Source organism: Leptosomus discolor, chromosome 4 (assembly GCF_034619465.1).
Source record: "Leptosomus discolor isolate bLepDis1 chromosome 4, bLepDis1.hap2, whole genome shotgun sequence".
NCBI lineage: Eukaryota > Metazoa > Chordata > Aves > Leptosomiformes > Leptosomidae > Leptosomus > Leptosomus discolor.
In genome coordinates, this window is record NC_141394.1 from 79372423 (window position 1) to 79396118 (window position 23696).

A 23696-nucleotide genomic window follows, 5' to 3' on the forward strand; every position below is an offset into this window, starting at 1 on the left:
TTAGTGAATCCAACGGCAAAGAAGAAACAATGATGGCCAGAATGTAGCAGATGTTTCTTGCAGAATGTAATGGATGAAAAAACCACCCTGAAGTAAACAGGCACCTGATAGGTTTTAGTTCAGAAATTTTTTTAAGCAATACATAGCAATATGTTGGAGAAAGTAAGGTGGATTCTGTTCCTATTCAACAGTATAACTCCATAAATAATGTTAAAAGTTTAGTTTCAGTTAGAAAAGAAAAATTCCGTATTCATTTTCTGATAGCATTCAGCTTTGATTCCCCGAAATGAATGGCCATCACCCAATTAGCTCATGCCAGAGTGCATGGTCCAACCTCCAGACACATCACAGATCTGGGAGCGTTCCAACAGAAACAGAGCTTAAACAGAAATTAACTTCACAAACAGAGGAACAGTCCTGTTCAAGTAAAAAAAAAAATAATAATATTGACTTGATTGTACAGCTGAACTGAGCTCGGATGATCAAAAAATAAGCTTTTATAATTCATTTTCCCTTAGGTCTCTCTTGAAGACGTATTCAGCTGAATGCAGCTATCAAATAGAGAAATCACTCAAAAATTCTGTGCAATGACTAAAAGAAGTGGAACGTGTACCAGGCACACCGTCCTTCATTACCAGTTACTCAGTTTTTCTCGAAATTGTTTGAAACATGCATAAGCATTCACAAACCCTCCAGAAGGAAAGCCGTCTGTGTACGTGTGTAGGTCTGGTGCAGGGGCAGCTCCCTGACAATAGTAATCAGTAATATATTTCCCATGGAGCTTAGTTTTTCTCAGATTTAGGGTTCAAATGCAATAAAAACAAGGTTCACTGAAAATAAATAGTATCTGATTAACTGGAATGGCTGGGAATATATTTATTATATTTATTATATATTTATATATATTTATTTCTTATGGCAGTATAGAAATTGGTCCGTCGGATTAGATTAGGCACAAGTTCATGAAGTACAACATCAGCCACAGTTATTATCATTTTCTAAATAAATTGCACTTATTAAAACTATTTGGAATTTTATCTAATGAGTTGTTTATTTTATAGATATAGTACTTCATTTTACTGAGTGATAGACTACACAAAAAAAAGCAAAATCATTAATCAATTCTTTTTGTCGGCCTTACAACATACTGTTGTTTCATTCTAACCAACTGTAACAGACATCTTAAATTTATTGGAATAAAAAACCCACAACATGCACAGCAATTCAGAATTGTCTCTTCACAGGAAATCTAGAAGGACAAAAAAGTGTCACACCGAAGGAAAACATAATCAGTCATAAAAAATCTGCAACAGGAACATTTCACCATTATTTGTGTTGTTGTTAAAATTCTGCAATAATACATAATAGTAAAAATATTTAAATACCCTAAAAGGCGCAACTGCTGCATGGCTCTGGTAATAAAGGCACATTTGTAAAACAGCCACACTACTACTTAAAATACCTAGGAAAAATTAACAAAAAGAACCACAGATTGACACTAGAAAATTAAAATCTCATCAAAAAAGCAAATCTTAGCTTCAAAAATGATGCATGACTCCTTCGTCTTTCCACCCGTGCGTTCACACATGAGTATTTTTCACGGTTTTTCAAAAAACACTTCCATTGGTGTTCCTGGTTTATGGTTGGTTTGGTTTTTGTTTGTTTGTTTGTTAGTTTTCCCCTCTCCTTACATATGTAACTTGTATTCATATTTGTATTTCATTATTACACAAAACCACCAAAAAAAAAAAATATAAAATCCCTTGAGTCCTTACGGGCAACTTCCACAAGCGCTGTTTTCCAGCTACACATAAAACATCCTGTAACGGCAGTAAAGCCCTTCCTAAAAATGTAATTCTTTTTTCTTATGAAAACCATCCACAGTCTAACAAATAAAATTGTAATTCATTTTGGTTACTACGCGTGAAGGTGAGAATAAGAGGCAGTAGGCCTTGAGGATATATTTTAGTTATACATTTCCTCATAAAAATTTCATAGATTTAAAAATCATAATATTTATAGTTAACAAAGGTCAGCTGTTATAAACTCCCAGAAAACAAAACTAGTAATAAATACAATTACCTCATACTTTTAGCTAATTGTGACATGGAAGCCAGCAAAAAGAAACCTGTTTCAATTATTAAATTCAATATTGTTAAGAAACTGTAATGAATTTTTCAATCATCCATTTCTTGCAAAATCTCAGTAATGGTAATGTGACAAAAGACGTGTGGCGGGGCGTATCTGTTACTCTTCAAACATGACAGCAAGCTCTGGGAACAGGGGTACCCCAGCAAGCTCCAATACTCTCACATCTCTGACAGGCAGAGAAAGTTTTAATTAGTTTGCTAGTTCAGGGCTTCCTAGAATAAATGCAGTTCTGTCATTTCCAATGCATTCTTATGATCAGTTAATAGATTTATTTTAATTTTTTTCCCTCCAGCTCAGACAACCTTCCTGTCTTATAATTTCTTCTAAATCAATTCATAGGTTATCCGTATTTTCTCATCTGGAACACTAATGAGCTTGTCTAAAATTCAGTTATGATGCACCGTTCTCCTGACTCACTGCAGTGTTCTTTTTCAAATCCACATCACATTTCTGTAGTACTCCCCAAAATTTCAGCAGAAATCAGTGGATGCACCACCATTTGAAAATCTGCCAGTCATGTGTCTATCTATAGACTCAGTTCAGAGCCTAAACCCCCCCCCACACACACAGATACAAAAGGCTTGATTGGTATTTTTGGAGCCCAAAGGCTTGTCTATAACCATTTCTGGTTTTTCAAGCATTCTCCAAAATCATACACAGCTTGGAGAACAAGAGGATATTCTAAATATTCAAGTGCGAATGCAAAATAAAACATGGGTTTGTCTTGGTGGTGCTAGAAATCACAGAATCAGACAAAATTTGGCTGTACAGGGCGTCAGGATGTCATCTACTCCAAACTCCTGGTCAAAGTAGGGCTGCCTTCAAAGTCGGATCAGGTTGCTCAGTCACTCACGCAGCACAGTTCTGTTGCATTTTGTGGCCAGTAAATCTCTCTCTTCTATCTAGTGACCTAATTTTAATGACTTATGGAAGAACTTCACATCCCTGTGATTTCTGTGTTACGCAGCTCTTACGAATCTACCGTGGACTTTAGAGTTCAAACTGAACGGGGATTACATATTTATGTATTTATTCATTTGCCAAGATAAATTAGATGTTTTCCTTAGGAAGGAAAATGCTTTGAAACTTTTTAAGGAGATCCAAATCTTTGCATGTGTAATGTGCACATGGTATCTTGTGGAGGTTGTCACTGCACAGGCAGATTGCAATCTAAGCCCAAACAGAGGTAAACGAGATACTATTCTTGACTTGACCAGACTGCATATGCAATTTTAAGCAGGAAAAAAAGAAAAGCCTTTAAACTGGGATGATCGTTAACTTATCTAAGAAAAACAGAAAGAGCAGCTGAATAACTTAAGCTAAAAATGCAACAGATAAACACAATCTGAAGGTAGCACATTTCTCATCACTTGACGCTTTCGTGATTATGTTTGTGCGGCTCACAAAACCACGTTTTAGTCAAATATACTTTATTGGATTCAAAGTAGAGGAAAATGAATAAAACCACTTATTTCTCTAACACGGGAAATTAACTTACATGTTCAAAATGGGTTTTTTATATATCCATACCATCTTGAAACCTATGAAATGAAGCAATTGGAATAGAAATGTTCATAAATGTTGAATAAAACAATAGCTCAACATTTCTCTACCCCTTCTGAATTGCACTTTATTTTCTCTAGCCTTCTTGACATACTGCTAAAATAGAAATATATTGTTTCTCATCAAAATACAAAGGATCTTGGGCACCTTAGTTTTCACCACTGCAGAAATCCCTGCCCTGTAATTCAAGTCATAATTTCTTTATTTACACTTGTTGAAGTGTGCTATCAAACATAAATGGCTAAAACAAAAGTTAACTCAAGGAACGTGAGCAACTATGGAGCTACAATGGTACTTTCACTTCTTCGCTGATGTATTCTCCTTTCGGGGTGAGGTGTTGGAAAAGAAAGTGAAAGGAAAACACGACATTCACTCACAGAAGACTCAGTAATTTGCTCTTTTCAGAACTGATCATGGTTCACACGAGCTTCACTTCCCATGCCAACGCCAGGAACAACAAAGAGCTCATAACATCAGTTTCAGTTGGTATCAAAATGAATTTGGGTTTTTAGTCCATCTTCCATATCAACAACGAAATTATCAAGGTTTATCATGAAAGTCAATTATGATGTTAGCAATAGCTATGTGAAATGAAACATATATCTCTTTGCCTTTGAGTCTGTGTATTGTGTCCATGGTCAGAGACTTTCATGTCCAGAATAATTTGTGGAAAGATAACATTTTTTTCAAAAACAAAGACAGAAGACTAGGTGTAATTTCTTTGGAAAGTGACTCACTGTAAGAAGCACAGGAACTATACAGAGACATCATTTTTGGGGAATTGAAGTAGTAGTGATTTATATTTTATCTCTTTTTATTCTGAAAACAAAAACAACAAGTCTGGACTCACACTCTAAAAGTCTAAATTTCTGTCCAGCAGACCAACCTCAAGATCCACAATGTCTAAGAGAAAATCCTAACAGGTGGATGGACAGATAGGGTCAGCTGGCATTCATTTTTAATACAATGAGCATTCCTAGAAGAGAAACTACTTGTGTGTATTTTAAATAATGGAGCTACTCATCTTGAAGCTTACTAGGATAAAATTGTGTCACCAGTTTCCCATTATTAATGGCAAGTCGGGGACAGAGAGGCACCAGGCCACAGACTCAGCAAACGGCACCAACAGTGGCAGGAGCTGGATGTCTACTGCTGTATTTCTCTGGGTTGCACAGCTCCTGCCCTCGTCCGTTCACCCACAGCACGTGGGAATTTGTACAGACACAGGAAACGGGATGTGCAGAGATACACAAAGATTTTCTGGGACAATAATAAAGAAACTGGTGTACCTAGTTAAAAGCTGGATAACGCTAATGTATATATTACACACGTTAGCTAGCATCGCTTTCACCTTGCTCTTTGCTAAAACAAATGTTTTAGCTTCTGTTAGCAAATTGTACTCCGTTGAAAGATAACTGGTTGAGCATACAGTCCTAATCAATCACAGCATGAAATGAAATAGGTTTTAATAGTTTCTTTAATTTGGTCGGTTGGTTTTGTTTGTTTTTAATGTGAACCTGTCCTCCATGGTATAATAACAAACCAGGATTATGTACTCAGTCAGATCCTTGTCTTAAATTGACTGTTGCATCTATTTCTGAAATGTTTTTAAAAGACAAATACAAGTAAATAGCTGTTGCTACTGTATTCCCACTCATACTTTGAGACTATAAATTATTTAGAACAAGAACTTCTAAACATGTTTGAGCAGAGCTTTCCACTAGAGATCACGAACAAAAACTGTTCAAGTTTTTATTATCAAAGATTATTAAGGTAATTTTGTAAAAGGAGTAAATATAGCATCAGGCTAAAGGAAGAAGCAAAACAAATCAAAGACACTTGCCTGGGTAACGAGTGGCTCCAATAGCCTCTCTACTGTGAGGGTCCTGATTTCCAGACTTTTGGGGTCCCATTTCAAAATGATAGGTGATGTTGCAGAAGTCATACTCCCTAGAACAGACAAAATTACACAACATCCATGAAAACTATTAGTGTAATATGCAAATACTGCGTATAATTTATTTAGAGAACAGCATATATGCTGCTCGTGTTCTCCTAGAAAATACTTCCCCATAATCTTGCTAATGTTCCTTTACTCCCAAGAACTTCCAGCTGCACCACTGCCACATCCCCATAGCGCTTAAACATTTATATTCAGAAATTTGTTCTCTCCTGTATCCCTTAAGAACAGATAACCTATCATGCTGCCTACCTGTTGTTTTGGGTGTACGTGGCAAGGTTTTACAGTTGGGGGGGCTGCAAGGTGGGCTCTGTGAGAAGAGGCCAGGGGCTGCCCCATGCCCCGTGCCACAGCATGGACTCACCACAGGACACAGCTGAGCACAGAGGTGTGACACCTCTGGGAAAACACATTTAAGAAAGGACAAAATGCTGCCTGGCAGTGTGAGGAGTGACGTCAAGAAAGTGTGAGAAACAAAGCCGCAAACCCCAAGGCCAGAGAAGGAGAAGGGGCAGGAGGTGCTCCAGGCGCCGGAGCAGAGATTCCCCTGCAGCCTATGGTGAAGACCACGGTGAAGCAGGTATTTCCCTGCAGCCCAGGGAACAAGCAAGTTGCTGTCACTTCATTTGTCATTTCAAATTTTCAAGACAGTTGACTTCATTTTTGTAATTCCAGATACAGGAAAATCCAGCTGTCGGGTTGTACCAGACATACAATGCACCTCATTGAGCTGGAAAGTCATATAAGTATTCGGTGACAAGCAATGCCACATGCAAACTAATGTCCACAAAAAAAAAAAAAATGGAGACACAGAAAAATTGATGAAAACAATGTTAATGCTAAATAGATCTGTTTTAAATATTTCCCTTTATTTTAAAATGAAAATAAAAACCTAAAAGTCCCATATACCTAGAACACCATGAGAACTCTAGCAGGGAAAGACAAATCAGTAATACCATATTGTACATTGCATAAGAGAGATCCAAATCAAGCCCTCCGTATAGAATACCCCAAATGTTTACAACTGTCTTGTGTCTAAAAACACACAAACGAAAAAACAATTCAGCGAGCAAAATCAAAAGAAGTTCAGCTCTTGCTCCTTGAATAACAATCCACTTCATAAAGCTCAAGTCAATAAGGTATTCAGCACTTAGAAACATTATCTGGTACATACAAAGTAAGTTCTACTGCTTTATTCAGGAGAATGTCTTGTCTAATTACGATCACTCAAAATTAACAGGCTAGTAAGTCTATGTAAAACTCATTCACAGTCTGCAAAAGATTTTCTCTGTGTTACTGGCAGCCAACTTAAAATACTTGCTTAAAAAGAGAGGCGTATCAGAACTCCCTAATCAATGTATCACATATAAAACCAGCCCTCATCTTCTTCTCATTTGCAACATTTGGTAGCAGAATTATCTGATAATATCTAGTGTGTGCTACAATTGCTATTATTCAGTTTCCACTCCTCTGCAAAAAATCATTAGGCTTCATGTTTTACAATGCTGAAAACACCCATACATGTGATTAAAGAAAACCAAGAGACGGTTTCTTGTTGCTGTAAACACGGTTAATGTGGGAGCTATCCTCATTTTTCCAACAATGTTCGATCGTCTTTTAGAACCTGTTTTGTTTTTATTTAAAGCTGGTTGCTACTCCAGTTGGCCTCTGTATTCAAAATGTAAGTTTTAAAAAGACAATTATTCTAGTCAATAATTTATGATAACTTTTAAATGTGTCAAATACAGTTTCTTTCTTTTCAATAAGCACGCTTTTCCTCACCAACTGCCCACATGGGTACTCAAACATACACCTCTCACCATACACAAAGATATTCGAAGCTGTAACACAGGCCCAAGCCTACAAGAGCAAACTAATTTCCATCGATGGCAATCATAGAGGTGACACAAAAGATAACCTCGATGATCAGGTCTTTCAATCAGAATACTGCCTCAGTTTCAACCTTTACTAAGAAATAGAAAAAAATAACCTTCAAAATTCAAAGGGTGAGCACTGCTTTCAACTACAAAAAGGACACATCCAAGAAAAATACCTTATTAAAAACCTATAAGCAAGTTTTTCCATTTGCAGTAAAATCTACTCCACAAAAGCAGATAAGTAAAATTAAAAAGTCAAATTAGTGCATTTTCCTCAACATTTCTCCAGCTGCTGTCACAATAGCAAATTTTAAATGACAAAAGACTAAAAAGAAATTACCTGCCCGAGTGTGTGCGTATGAATAGCTGGAATATTTATACCTTGCCATTTCTACAGTGATCTTCCTCGACTGAACAGGCAAACGGGAACTGCTGAGTTGGATAAAGGAAAGCATGCTGACCACATCTTATGGCTATTTGACCAAATATTCCCAAAACAATTAGCTTTAAGTACTTGACTGAAAACATAAACCTCAATGAAAACATAAATTGCTTCTTAGCTCACACCTGGCTTGGGGTTGTGAGGAAGATAACCTGTGTGGGCACCGGATAATGGCATCCCATAACATTTTTATATAAAGATAAAAGTGTATTATGATAGCTGGAAGAAAACAGTAGTAGTCATACATAAAAGAGATCTCCTTTTCTGTTACCTTCTAGGCTAGACCGATAGCCACTATTTTCTGAAGTTGCTTAATTTTTTTGCTTTCCCCTGGAGTGTCCAAGTTACCGTAATTTTTTAAATAGTCAGCAACATACTTGGAAAGCAATCCGTTCTTTCTTCAAAACGTGAAACTAGGCTTCTCATCCGAGTTCCAATCTCTGTCATTCAGAAACAGGTACTGATTGGAGTAAATCCCATTGAACTAGAATTCACATGGTGTTTTTACGACTGCAGACTTAAGAAAACATTTGTAGCAGAAAGTTTCAGTGAAACTTAATCTCTGTTGTTCACATGTATTATCAATTAGCAGAGTGTGATATTGTCTGAATTTCAAATTTGATATTATTAAACAAGTATGCTAATACCACTGTAATAATACTGCTAAAGAAGTACACAGATCACCGTAGTCCTAATCCTGAAACTAGCCCCACACATTTTCAGTAATATATTTAAGGAATTCTATTGTCCAACCGTGCTTTTTCTTCCTTGAGCGTGTGCCAAATATGTCTGTGTCCTGTTTTAAGGTTTTAGTTTTTCCTAAATACAGCAATACAGAAATGTCTCTACTCAGTCCAGCAATGATCATTCCATGTGAACATTTGTTTAGGCAGTCTGTCTTCAAAGCCTATCGGCAAAGAAAACAAGTATTTACTTCAGTCAACAAGTCATTAGAGAGGATTCCTATATTAGAGCCAAATTCCACGTGAGTGGAAATCTTCATTAACATAATGGTCATCACAAATCCAGCCCCACAACCACCCTTACCACCAGCCTTTTTACACAGCAGAATTTTACTTTTTGGAACTTTCTACAACACCCAGATATTCTGCACGTGAAATTGCTTGTTTGCCTATTACACTACAACGTGTTGTTTTCCTCCGCTTTCCTTGCAACTCACAGAGATCTGCATTCTGATGGGCCAAAGCTGCTCACAAATGACAGCGCAACTCATTTCTATGCTGCCATTTGAATGTAACAGTAAAAATATCTTAACTCTACATGAGCAAAAACAACATTTCCTGAAGCAAATGGATAATTTTTTAGAAATATAAACAGCCTAGAAAAGGCCTCCAGTTGTTAGTCCAGTTCATATCTGCAACAGAATCATAGAGTAGTTTGGGGAGGATGGGACCTTTAACGGCCATCTAGTCCAGTCCCCTGCAGTGAGCAGGGACACCTCCAACTAGATCAGGTTGCTCAGAGCCCCGTCCAGCCTGGCCTTGAATGTTTCCAGGAATGGGGCTTCTACCCCCTCTCTGGGCAGCCTGTGCCAGTGTTTCACCACCCTCAGCGTAAAAAATTTCTTCCTTATATCTAGCCTGAATCTGCCCAATTTTAGTTTAAAACCATTACTCTGTCCTATGGCAGCAAGCCCTGCTAAAAAGATTGTCCCCAATGCAGAACACTGCAGACATGAGAGACAGATGCTAAGCATCTCATACTGAATAAAGTAAAAACCCATTCTACCTGATTTACAGCAAATCTGTAGGATTAATCTGGTGGCAATACGAGATGGGCAATACTGGCATCACAAGTCTGTACTTCCAGCAGTGTACTGGTTACTGGAAGGCAAAAAATCATCTTCACTGGTGAGAAAAACAGATGCCCAGGAAGGTAGGAAGTCAGTAAGTTGAGAGGAGGCAAAAGGCAAATTAATGATAATTTAGCCCTCATTTCCAAATTTATAATAGCCCTGACACTTCAAGGTATTTAAATGGACTATTAAAAAAGAAAAGAAAATTGTGCTTTACAAATGATTCTCCCACACCAGTTACCATCTTGGCTTGCAGTGCCCATGTCCAGACTAACAGGGCACTTCCACATACACTTTAAACCGGCCTGATCTTCCACAGTGGAGAGGCCAGGTCAGCTCTTCCTGCAGGTTTCTACCCTGTATATTTTGTTACAGTGCTATAAATTCCATCAAGAACACAACCTGGTTGAACACTAACTAATCCCACAGAAGCAAAACAAGCTTTCAGTTCCCTGCCTGACTGCGGATCCATGCAAAGCTCCGAAGGCAGGAGCAGAGGTGAAGAGGAGGAGAGGATTGCCTCTTCTGCAGCAGCATGGACACAAACTGGTTTAAGATGACTGAGAAAGTGAATGACAGACTGTCTGCGCTTTCTTGGTTTGCATCCTTAGATTGAGAACCACGTCAAAACACCTCTCTACACAGAGACAGGCTTACGTGAAGAATCCTTACAGCAGGATACACAATCTCTTGAGACAGATGCAGAAAAATTCTGACTGACTTCACAGGTGTATTTATATGCTTCACCAGGAGCTAGAAATCTAAATACTTGAATGGTTACGTCCTTGAATATGCCTACAGAGTGTAACAGTGTGATAGCAGAGGTGTGCAAGCTGGCTCTGAACGACCTCCTACGGGTACCGGGTAGAGTGGAGCACAGGACAGACTAGCTCAGACATCAGAAAATCCTCGCAACGCACTCAGCCCTGGGAAGCCCACCACTTGGCTGATCCGTCCAGCAGAGGACTGCGGTGATACCTGGTGCTATACACAGCCGAGACTCTGCTGTTACCTGACATTTATCTGCAGTATTGAGCAATGCAGACGTACCCCGTGGTCTGACCTGAGCCGCGTAAAGTGCTGTTGCAAGCGCGGTGATACTCGAGGGAGCCTGGTTTCCAACGCTATTCTCAAACTATTTGCCCATTCGCTGTCTCTACAAATACAAGAACACAAGTAGAGACAAAAGGACACAGAGAACGAGCACATAACAATTGCAAAGAAGGGAAATAAAGGGAGAGAGGACAGAGACTAACAATGGTGAGTTAGAGAGCAATGGAAAAGGGAATAGAGAACCTCTCTTTCTACAGATAAAAGCACCTATCATTAGTCAATGACAGCCCAGTACAGCCTCCAGCAGATCTGGCTGAAACGATCAGAGTTGACATGGGCAGTTCCCATCACCTTGCTTAAAAAAAGGAGAAAGACGAAAGGGGGAAAATAAAAATAAAAATAAAAATGGAGCAGGATGGCTTGGAGGAATATCTGTCTCTGCGTGTTTGAACAACAAGTTTTTGACAAACTTGTTTATTTTGTTTCACAAACGTGACTCTTCTCTCACCGTTCCTAAAACTTAGGCAGGAAAAATCAAGCCAAAATAAACCAATCCTAAACACAGCCACACAAGCTTTTCTAATGTCTTTAATTCAAGCTTTTCTAAGGTCTCAGCTTCCTTTTGGATTCCCAACTCACTCTCCTTCTGCTAACCCTCCACCTCCACGTTGGGTTGAGATTCAGGTCTGGCCTCAACAAAACAAAGTTCTTAAATGGAAGCAGCCCATGATGCAAACTCAGACTTCTAGCCAATAAGCCATTAAGTAAGGAGGAAAAAGGCCTTGACAAGAGGAGAATTACCTTGGAAACAAAGCCAGCAGGATGGTGACCATGCAGTACCCTCGCACAGAAACAAGAAAGCTATAATGCTTGAGTCATTCACACTTTTCAGTCACGTTAACCAGCTCAGGCTTGGAGGCAACTGCCCACACCAAGACCTGACCGAGCCGGAAGGGCAAACTGCCTTCGGAAATCAAAGAGGTCAGGAAGAACTCACAGGGAAGGTGCAAACTGCAGCGCAAGGGTCAGCGTAACAGAAAGGTTCCACCTGCAGCCACCCGCACGACCTCCTTCCCCTTCTGCTTTAAAAGCTGCGAGAATACGCCTCAAAATTCTGTGCAAAGCCTAGCAGTGTGTAATGCCCAAATTGGTTTTATCTGCTATATGGATTAGAAAAATAATTCTAATTTAAAGGGTCACACATCTACAGCTACGGATCGACTATCCGTTTGGCTGCTCACACCAGTATTGCCTGAGCTGCTCCTGAGGAACGTGGTACCACAATGTGGCAGTGGTTGTCCAAACCCACATCCCATTTCGTCCAGCACAACTTTGAGCTGCATCCAGTCCCTCAGAGGGCCATTTCAGAAGGGTCTGACAAACTCTAATATGAATCTGAGGACAATCTGTGGACACTGGGACAGTAAGCTGGAGTATGAATTCACCTCTCAGGTGCAGTTTACTACACAGAAGATCCTCATCTAGGAGGACAGTAGGTACAATACTCAAATCTTAAAACACCTATAAATCTAATGGTTGGTTCTTCATAAGTAACCTGGTGATTTGGGGAGGGCTAACAGAAGGAAGGATGAAAAATAGGGGGATGTTCACATTTGTTTGCTCTAACAAACATTAGAATTGCCAGTTGTGAAAGGTAATTTACTCCACAAAATTTACTCCACTAAGCTATGAAAATGCTTGAAAGTCCTACAAAAAATTCCTATATTCCAATAATTTATCTTGCATTATTCATAAGAACATACTTTTGCCCACTAAATAGCTTTTACTGTCAAGGTAGGGGAGTTTCTTAAAATGTTCTTAAAATAGTGAAAGTGAAGATTTTAAGGAACTTGTACCAAAAGGGAGCACAAGCTGCAGCAAAAGATTGCTAAGTCACTTCTGTACAACCGAAGATTCTTCCACAAACCGCTCTGTATTCACACAGCCCTTCAGTGCCTCCTAATAAAAGTCTTCTCACAGTGTTCTGGACGTGATCAAAGCCTCTGAGCTCACTGCTGCTGGGATGTTGGTTCACGTAGGGTCATATTGCAAGCCCAGAAAAACCAAATCATTTTAAATCAGGTCCTTGGTGCAGATCCTATGCTCTGCATTCTCTCTCCATCATATTTCCTCCCAAACGACTGCAAATTTCTACATATAGCAAAGCAATGCTTGTGTAAAACACTTAGATTACTGTAGATATGATCAATTTACATAAATGACTCCCCTTTTTAGCAACAAGACCATAACTTTTCAAAACTTTTTTCAAGCTCTGTTCCTTCTTAAGAAAGCATTAATCTCACATCTTGCAGAAAAAAAAAACTTTTATTCACTAGATATAAATAGATACCTAGTTAACCTCGTAATTTTTATTCACAGTATTAAACTAGCATTAGCAATACCAGCTTACATTTTACAAGAGCAGAGTATTAAGCGACTTTGATTTAAACTAACGCATGTTTGCTCCCCTTGCAACACAGAATTTGTATCTCAAATTCCAACAGTTCTTCAAAAAAGTTCTTGAACTTTGCTCTAACCACGACTTTGCAAGCTTCTGCTTCTGCATGTAGGGGTCATCCTTCCACTGACAGTATCCTATTTACAATGTCTGGTACTTGGAAACTACAATTAACCTTTCCTCTCTATTTCCCTGCAGCTTTTCTTCTTTCCTCTGAGACAGAACTCTTTATACCATAAGATCAACCACCGCTACCTTCAGATGAAACATTTTACATTTTTTTCTTATGGAGAGTCAAAGCTTTAGGGGGGTTTGTGCTCTTTTAGCTTGGTTGGCTTTTTAAGGAGACTATTTCTCTGCTAGTTTGACTACAATAGTATTCTGCTCTTATCAACTCTCTGTCTTTCTCCTTCATTACACTTTAAATTATCTAATTATTAATTATATTAATTAAGAGGGTTTTGCTCCTGTTGCTACAGATGCAATGCCATTTTCCTGCACTGAACAGAATCTTTTACTTATTTGAACTACAGACACAACCAGCCCAAAGCTTGTACAATTTCAGGGTGACGCACCGGATGACAACAGTCTCCCCTTGCCCTTGTCAAGTCTACAAGCTTCTATGCTACGGAGAAGGAGCTGTTCCATTTTCCAACTACATCATTAACACATAAAACAGAACTCCGTTCAGACAAAGCCCTGTGGGAGCACAGTTGACATTTTCCTCAGCAATTAATATTAAGGGCCATTAATAACCTTTCTGAGCATTCCCACCAGCTTCTAGGTGTGCACATTGTCTTGTGGCCGGTAGCTGCATTTGTCAATCTGTTCATCAGTTGCCGCTGAGAAATTCCTAAAAATCTTAGAGAAATTTATCATCTAACCTTGTGTTCATTAAATCTGCTCTTTCTTTAAGCATGTTAAAGCAAGCTGCTCTATCCCTAGCAAACCTGTTCAGAATAGGCCTCATATTCTGATACAGGCCACACGTACCGTTCCGTAATTATTTACCACTGCTCCACTAATCCAAAAAAAAGGACAAAGTAAAAATCCGTAATGATGGAAATAAATTTTAAGAACAAGCACTATATTGCTTAATTCTGTTTGATCTCTCATTACTGAAACTTTTCCTGATGTTATCCTTACGCTGATGGATGTTTTAAATAAAGCACAATGCATAGGTAGCCATCCGTGGTGATATCCAAAAACTTTTATCTTCTCCAGCCGTGTGTTCGCGGGATTTGCTGCAGTTTCATTAGTTCAGAAATATTGAAATACAATGTGGCATAAGAATCACATCACCATTACATTCTCAAATGAATTTATTTAATTAAAGATAATAAAGGTCTGTGTTTCCTATTCAGAACAGTCCTTTATTCAAAAAGAAGTAATGCAATCAGAGGACACATACAATGTCTAATGTAAAAGACGACATCCAAAGCCGTAACAGTGCAGACAACATGCTTAATGGAAATAACTTTTAAAAACAAAAAAGTTGCAATTTCTTCCAAAACCTACACACAACTTCGGAAAATAAACTTTTTATAAAGACAGACCAGACCTCCTTCTTTAATTTATTATACATTTGGACTACTTCTGATTTTTGCTTAATATGTGGAGTACCAAAGACATTCCAGAAAAGTTGGGAAAAAACCTTGCTCCTTTGCTTAAAATTTGAAGACAGAACGATCTCAGAGTACAGCTGTCAATTCAACATTAACTTCTCACAAAACAACGGGAAAAGTATGCACTTGAATCTGTTAACCAAGTATTACACGGAGGTTAAAAGTCTACTGTTGGTATCACAGATTTATAGATTTTTAATTAAGAGATCTTTAAAGACCATAAAAATAAAAAAGAAAAAATGACTGTAACAGACTCCTCAATCCAGGCCATGATGTACTAAAATCCAGTGAGTGAAAGGTGACATTAAACAAGTGCTTAATAGAAATAAAGAGCTTTAAAAAAAACTTTAAAACAGGGAAAATATTTATGGGGACCTGAGATGGATTTTCCATCACTGCTTATTTTAAATTCAGAACTGCACTGCCTCAGAGGTAGGGATTACTTTAAACAGGACTGCCTTCATTAAAAGATACAGTGCATGTTATGGAGGTGATTACACTAATCGCATCTCTTCCTTCCAGCACGCCATTCTGTCAGCGTATGAAGAGACACTGCTACAAGTTCTGTAGAGAGAATGCTTGGTTCAGTCAAACTATAAAACTGTTACTGCATGGCACCTGAAGAATCTGGCTACTGAACCTCAAATGCAGCACAAGACATTAAAGAAAACTCGACAAAACAAAAGCAAAGGATGGGATGCGGCTTCATCTCAGGAAATTCTGTACCGCCCTGTGAACACTCTGAAGGTCATTTTATGGTACCCAACAAATAACCAGGTTTCCAGAGAAGCCAATTCACACACGGCAGCAATAACTACATGCAGCTTTTATCGAATTGAATTCCAGAACCCTTGAACTACAGCACTGAACACTGTATACAACCTACAATGCTGCTTTCCATTAAGATAAGAAGCATATAGTTTTAAGAGTTCTCTCTAATTACAAACGTGCCAGTTTGGGTCAGACAGGCCAGTGACATCTAGAGATTTATGCTCCATGGCAACATAATTCATATGGCTGGAAATCACTTGCACTGACTGGTACAATCCACTATTTCTTTAAAACTACCCATAAAATACAGAAAATTATTTGATGTAAAGAATGAACACATTCGGGTTTTTTTGGTTTAAACAGCTTCAGCTTTAGCTAAAGGGATTACTTACAGAAGCAAGAGATGGAAAGTCAGCAATCTAGTGGCAGGTGATATTTACATTATACATACAGAGCAGCAGCACAAAAAGTTACTATCGTTGTAGTTAATTTCCTAACCATACCACTAGTTTCCTCCTTTATACCTTTCTGTGAAAAAAGCCAGTTTTCAAGACAGCAAATTATTTTATTTGGCTCACATCCAGGTCTAATGACTTCAGTGTTTGTCGCCAGCCATCACAATGATGCGTGAATGTTCTTGGGCTTTACTGGGGTCCTCACAGAAGGAAACAGAGAAGATAATTCAACAGCGGCAAGTGTCATCAACATTTCTCTTCATCACACAGCCATGGAAAGTATCCAGTATCACCATTTGACCTTGACCGTGGTATGTTCATTCTTTAAGCCTGAGTAGTTTTTTGGTTTGCATACTGTATTCAAATAGCTGGTCAATAGGTGATCCTCCTGCTCTCACCAATCCACAGCATCCTACTGCTTGTTCTGCTGCCATGTACAAAGCACTCTAAGCTCGTCCCTCGTGGCTATTTTGTTGATGTTCAGCTGGTTTTTACTACATGTTTACATCCCACTCTTTAAATTCCCTATTTGTCTTCACATAATTCCACTGTGCCACACTATTTTTTTTTAATAATTCTTACCACTGCAGGTCGAGCTTTCTAGTGTCTGAGAGCAGACTAGATGCAGCTGCTTCTAGTCTACTCAGCAATTCTATTAATGCTCTAGTTTGCAACACGATACCTAATGTTTTATCACTAGTCCGTAATCTTTGCTTTCTGTATAGTATTCATAACGAAACATTTTTTTCCCCACTTCATCCATGAAGGAACCAATCATCCCAAGGACAAATGAGAGGCTACTACTCCCATTACTTCCCCATTCATATATTTCATGACTTATTCCTTTTTGTCTGAGATGTGTGTTGTCCTCTTAGCATTAATTTGGAGTCCAAGACAACATTACCTGCAACACCTGCAGAACATAAATGGCCTTTCAATATGGTGCTTTTCAAAGGCCCAAAATCATATTTAAAAAAAATAATAATTTCCTCAGACTTGTGTTCTTAACCAACATCTGAAATATGGCGGGGAAAAAAAATAGTGGCAAACCAAATTTGCAATTTTCTAGGTTTTGTCAGTCAACTGTCATACATATGGACATGTTATCTATACGAGCTAGAACTTCGACAGTCTATACATTTTTAGAAAAACCTTTTATTTTTTTAAATTAGCTGCTGTTATCTACAATGTGACCACAAGGGAACACAAGAGATCCAATAACATTAGTAACCAATCTAGACGACATCTTCAATTGCTAACAGATTGAGAGAATTTCTCAGATCATCACTGTGACTGTAATTGGGCCCTACAGCAACCACTACTTTGAGACGGATCTACTTGTAACTTTTCCTTCAATTAAGCGAACCAAAAATACTACAATGGCTTTGAATTAGTAAAACTAGATTTTATTAGAACACAGCTTGGCCACTACAATAAAGAAAATTCAGAAAGAAAGAATTCAAAATGAAAGAGATTTATGAACAACTATATCTCCTTCCAGGGTAGGTCTTTTCCTTTGGGCTTGCTCTCAGGTCTATCACTTTGTGGAGGCTTGTTGGGTAGCAACCTATTTTACTATGTCTTCGATAGGCTGAAGAAGTCCAATTCCAACATTGTTATAACATCTTCTTGGGTTTCTATTCATTACTCCTTAAGAAGACATCAGATTTCTGGTAATGCTACAGGTTCCAGACTTGCTTCTGTATCTCATGCTGCCTTCCTGATCCACCATAGTCTTACAATTCAAACTATAGATAGTCCAAGCTTTATCATTTTCCTTCAGTTTCATGTCCTTTCCCCCTCCTTTTATGTTTCGGAGAAACCTAGTTACTGGCAATAAATCAACTGATCTCAGGACTGAATACAACATCTACTAAGTGCAAAATGCCACCCTATATAATCTGATCATTTTGCTGTTTCTCCTGTTTTTCTCCCTTCTAACCAAACAAGAACTGCAGAGCAGAACTGCTTTGAAGTTCTTCAAATGGCTATGAAAAAGATAGAGGAAATTTAACTTTGATAAATGAAAAGTGATAAAAAACCAGGAAAAAGGACCAGGATCCTGATTACATACATAATGATGGACTGTGAATTGGTTATTAATACCCAGGAATGCAATCTGTGAATTATAATAGCTTTATGTAAATGCCAGCTTAACGCAGAGTAGCAGCCAAAAATAAAGTGAGGAATTATTCTGAAAGGGAAAGAGAACAAAACAGAAAACACCATTATGCCATTATAAATCCATATCATGAATACTATTTGACCATCACTTTTCTACAAAAAATATGCAGAACTGAGGAGTACAGTGGAAACAAGGATGATAAAGGACTTCAAGGAACAACAAAATAGATTAAAAATCTTCATTATGCAGAAGACTGAGGAGGAATACAACATAGACAGCAAAACCTGAAGTACCATGGATAAAGTGAAACAATGTTTTGCTTTTGTCTTTTTCAGAAAAAAAAAAAAAAGAAAGCGTCAAATAAAAAACGTACATGTTAAGTTACAGCAAAGGTTTTTGGAACTCCTTGTCACAAGGTACTACAGATGCTAGAAGTTTACATCAGCTCATAAATTAACTCAATATATTCTCGAAAGGGAAAGGAAAGGGGAAAGAAAAACCCAAACAAACAAAAAACCTAACAGATCGACCTGAAGCCCCTGAGCTGCAGGCTGTCTGAAGCTTGGAGGGTAGTCCAGCAAAGTATAAGAAGAATAAAAGATTGGGCCAACTTTCTGGAGTGAGATAAATCTACCCCCTTTCCTCTTCTCATGTGACAAAATAACCAGGGCACGTAACGCCAAGCTATTACAGCAGGAATAGCTTTCCCTGACAAGGCAGATCAGGAATCAGGTAACCCAGTCGATAGGCAGGGTAAACACAGAGATGACAGCTCCAATTTCCCTTTCAAGCATGAGCAGCTTCATTTACTAAAAGAGGCACACAGAGGAGTCATTCAGCTTAGCACACATACACTCAGGAAAATGACTTCCTATCATAGATCTACGATGCTCCTGGAAGGGGGGAATCAGCACGGAGAATGACAAGCACAGAGAATAACTCAAGTGTTGAACTGGTGGTGACACTTCCTTCTTCAGGATCTAAAACACAGCAATATAGTGGTACTGCTTTCAATGCCTCTCACACCTCTAGAAGTCAAGAGGGAGGTTCAGACAACACTCTAAGGGCTGTTGGCGCCAAAAGAGATAGAAAACACAGAGACAACATATATGTCAGCCATGTAGATGCATACATGACCTATTTATTAGGCAAAACGAGAACCCTTTCCTTATTCTTGTCCATAGAGACAACACGAGTCCCCTTCTCTCCCCTGTGCCTCGTTTCAGTAAGAAAATATAAAGACCAGATGTTAGTCCATTTCAGGTTGATCAGCTCCTTACTATCATTTTAGTTTGACAGTAAAATGTCCTATTCAATTAAATATTCTCATGTTTTTCTGCACTTCTTCCCTTCTCTAGTCCCAGCTTTTAAAGGACTCTCAATACTTCACACATTCTCAAAAGAAGCAATATAGGTTTAAATCCTCTGTACTATTTTTAATCCACGATGATCTTGCACAATTACTTAATGGTAAGACAGTAGCTAATGACAAAATTCAAAAGCAAGTGAACTCATTTCAAGAAATAGGATTCTATTTAACAGCATTTAATTACTTCCTTAGATCACAGAAAGGAACTCAAACATTCATACTACCAATTAAAGTTTTTTAACATAGTAAGGGCAAACTCTTCTGAAACCAGATATTATTAAGAAAATACTTTCCTTTGAAAACTTTTTCATTTCTGTGTGTCATGGACAGCGAAGTATCCCACTACAATATTTGAAAATAATATAACAGTACCGTTTAATATCTCCATCAATGACATAAACTACAGGATCCAGCACACCCTCAGCAAGTTTGCAGATGACACCAAGCTCAGTGGTGCAGTTCACACGCCTGAGGGACAGGGGGACCTGGACAGGCTTGAGAAGCCTGTGTGAACCTCATGAGGTTGAACAAGGCCAAGTGCAAGGTCCTGCACCTGGGTCAGGCCAACCCCCGGTATCAACACAGGCTGGGCTGCACCAAGAGTGACCAGCGGGTCGAGGGAGGGGATGCTCCCCCTCTACCGTGCTCTGGTGAGACCCCACCTGCAGTGCTGCATCCAGCTCTCAGGCCCCCACCGTAACAAAGACATGGACCTGTTGGAGCAAGTCCAGAGGAGGCCACGAAGATGCTCAGGGGCTGGAGCAGCTCCCCTGTGAGGACAGGCTGGGAGAGTTGGGGGTGTTCAGCCTGGAGAGGAGAAGGCTCCGGGGAGACCTTAGAGCGGCCTTCAGTGCTGAAAGGGGCTGCAGGAGAGGTGGGGAGGGACTTTTTGGCAGGGCCTGTTGCAATAGGACAAGGAGTAATGGTTTTAAACTAAAATAGGGCAGATTCAGGCTAGATATAAAGAAGAAATTTTTTACAATGAGGGTGGTGAAACACTGGCACAGGCTGCCCAGAGAGGGGATAGAAGTCCCATTCCTGGAAACATTCCAGGTCAGGTTGGACGGGGCTCTGAGCGACCTGATGTAGTTGGAGATGTCCCTGCCCATGGCAGGAGGTTGGACTAGATGGCCTCTAAAGGTCCCTTCCAGCCCAAACCATTCTATGATTCTAAAATCTGACAAATCAAAACAGATGCCTTAGCAATAAACATTACACTTCATTTCTGGATGACTTTGTGATTATCTTTCATTTGTCATCTACTATAATGTCAGTGTAAAAGACATCGCTTTTCTCCAAATACAACATTATTACCAAATTAACCCCGGGTTTTTTTTTTAATAAACTGTTGTAAAAGTATATGCCATTTTTTTTCTACAATTTGACTCTAAAAAACTCCCAACATATAAAATACACTATAATCAACAAGATATCAATAAACTACTACTGTTCTAATTTTTCCAGCACAAAAAAAAAAAACATTCTTAAACTCTCACAGTGGGGAAAAACTAATACTCTATGAGGTCATATTATGAAAGCCTATCAAATTATCTCCAGCTTTCCTGTTTGTATTTTCTTTCATTCTGTTAAAGTGCTTACATGTTTAATTGCTACTAAGAAAAATAGCTTGTGCAATGGCCAGATCACTTACCAACTCCAGCTTTGTTACAAAAAGGACTGTCGTATAAATGCCAGAAAAATTACAACAAAAGAAATCCTTCCACCCATTTGTCCTTATTTATCTCTTTTGTTATCTCTCCTTTAAGTTATCCCTAGTGACAGCATCTATGACATTAAAACTTTCCAAGAGAGCAGCATCAGAAATTTACTGGTTCTTAACCCATTTTGTTCTTTATATTGTTCCATTAGAACCACTTCTTCACTTCCCCTAGAAGTTCATTGTGAATTTGAAATATTGAACCTTCCACAACTTTGAAGTTCCTTGTTATCTAAGAGCTAGATATGAATTTGGGAACATCACCACGCAGTTGGCATCAGAAGGAAACTTTTGATCCAGGATTGGTAACCACTGATACAATTTTGGGAGAAAAAAAATAGGTCTACATAATCTCACTGGTTTATTGAAAGTAAGCAATTAAATTAAAATATTAACTGAAGATAAATCTTAGCTATGTAAGCCTTGCGACAATACAATGCATCACAACAATGAGCACATTTAATCATATCCATAAATTAATCTAACCTATTAACATATGGAAAATTCAAGCCATGTTACACAGCATATTACTGAATGACACAAAACGCTAATCCCAGAAATCTACCATGATCTTGCCTACCTCTTTGAAGCTAAATCTGTGTACAGAAACACAGCCTTGAAAGCTACAACTATAAGGTAATTTAAGGTAGTATTTGCAAAAAATTAAAATACTGGAAGTAAGAGTTGAGCTCCAGAGGCTTTTGCCAGGAATATGGCGGAAACACATGCATGTGCATTATTTTCAATTGAGTTAGACAACTCAACTGTTCTTTTCCCTACCAAAATAATCATTAAAATAAAAATTACAAAGAGGAAAATCTTACCATTTTTATTTCTATTGCCACTGAAATATTGCATTCAAAACCTGGGTTCAAGAAGATCAAATAATGCCATTATCAGACATCTTGATAACACTTCTTTGGGAAGTCTGGCATAATTTATGACATGACCTAGTCTTTCTTCTCATCTGTACTCATCTCAGGACAAGAAGCATTGCCTCCAAGAGTATGATGACCTAAAGGGAACAGACCTTCAGCATTCATCTTCACTTTCATAGTTACAATGTCACCTTTTGCAATTTCTATACAATTGTCTTCAGATTGGGAGCCACAAAATTATCTCTTTTCATTAATATTTTTGATGCTACATATTTCATTTTAAACACAGTATTCATGCCTGAGAATAAAGCATGACATCAAAAGAGATTATTTTGTGGAATTAATTTTTATCCTGTCCTCAGTGAGACAAGTGCCCAAGAGGGGAAAAAAATGACAATTTCTTAGATGTTCTTGATACAATCAATGTCGTAATCACCACTGCTGTGTCTTACTTTCATTCAGAGTTATCCATCCATCATCCATAGTTCCATTCTCTTAGAATGCCTTAAGATAATCTGTTTCATTTTACCAGCAAGTAACAGAGGATTCAAGAGTAGCTCAGCTTACCCTGGCTAGACAGAAGCCATACCCTGTAAGGACTCAGCTACTTCTAGTTCCATTAAAATAAACTTAATTAATTTAAACATTTTTCAGAATAAGCTTTGTACACAGTTGACCTTGCTCTCTGAAACAACCTTTTACACTGTCCTGTTTGAATCACATAAATTGTGTCCTTTGTCACTTCAGTTCCCTTTGGCTACGATTTTTCCTTTTCATATCCTGTCCTTATCAGCTGCCTAACTACAAACACATCTCATAAATTATACTGTCTCAAAGGACCATAGTACAATTTTCTAGTGTTGTTGTAAACTACAGCTTAAAATTACAACTAAAAATGTATGGAAACCTACAATTATATACTAAATATTTAATTCATCTTCTTCTGAGATAATATAAATATATTTCTATGGCTGAAAGACTGTTGTTGTTTTAGGAATTATTTCCTTTTTTTCTTTATTCTTACTTCCCCCCTACCCCAAAAAAAAAAAAAAACAACAAAAAAAAAGTAGGCGTACTTTAAAGCAACCTAGGAAATTCAAGTTCTTCCTTCTAGGTAAAAGAAAAAGAAAAGCATGTATAGTTCTTCCTGAAAGTAAAAAGATCATTTTGACAAGTTACTATTAATTTCCACATTCACCACAGAGGAACATAATATATGGATAAGTTTTATTAGGAATACAAAACTGTACAAAGCCAACTTTCTAATATAAGAGACAGTTAAACATGTTTGTGCCTTTCATTGCTAAACAAGAAGGAGCACTAACTTATTTAGGAGCAGCCAACATTGCTTCACCAGGGGGAAGTCATGTTTGACCAACCCGATAGCCTTTTATGAAGACATAACCAGGAGGACAGATGATGGCAGTGCAGTGGAT

General features: G+C 38.2%; 1 protein-coding gene across 4 annotated transcripts in view; it reads right to left on the minus strand.

Moving 5' to 3' along the window:
* The window catches only part of CTNNA2 (catenin alpha 2), a 459358-nt gene extending 451418 nt beyond the window's left edge, over window positions 1–7940 (minus strand). For 3 of the 4 annotated variants that reach the window (XM_086464659.1, XM_086464658.1, XM_086464657.1), the window contains exon 1: window positions 5558–5659. In XM_086464659.1, coding sequence (XP_086320785.1) covers window positions 5558–5659 — 102 coding nt within the window. Of the gene's footprint in view, window positions 1–5557; window positions 5665–7891 lie in introns of those variants that run through there. The other variant, XM_086464656.1, reaches the window with a different exon arrangement.
* Window positions 7941–23696: the final 15756 nt, after the last annotated feature.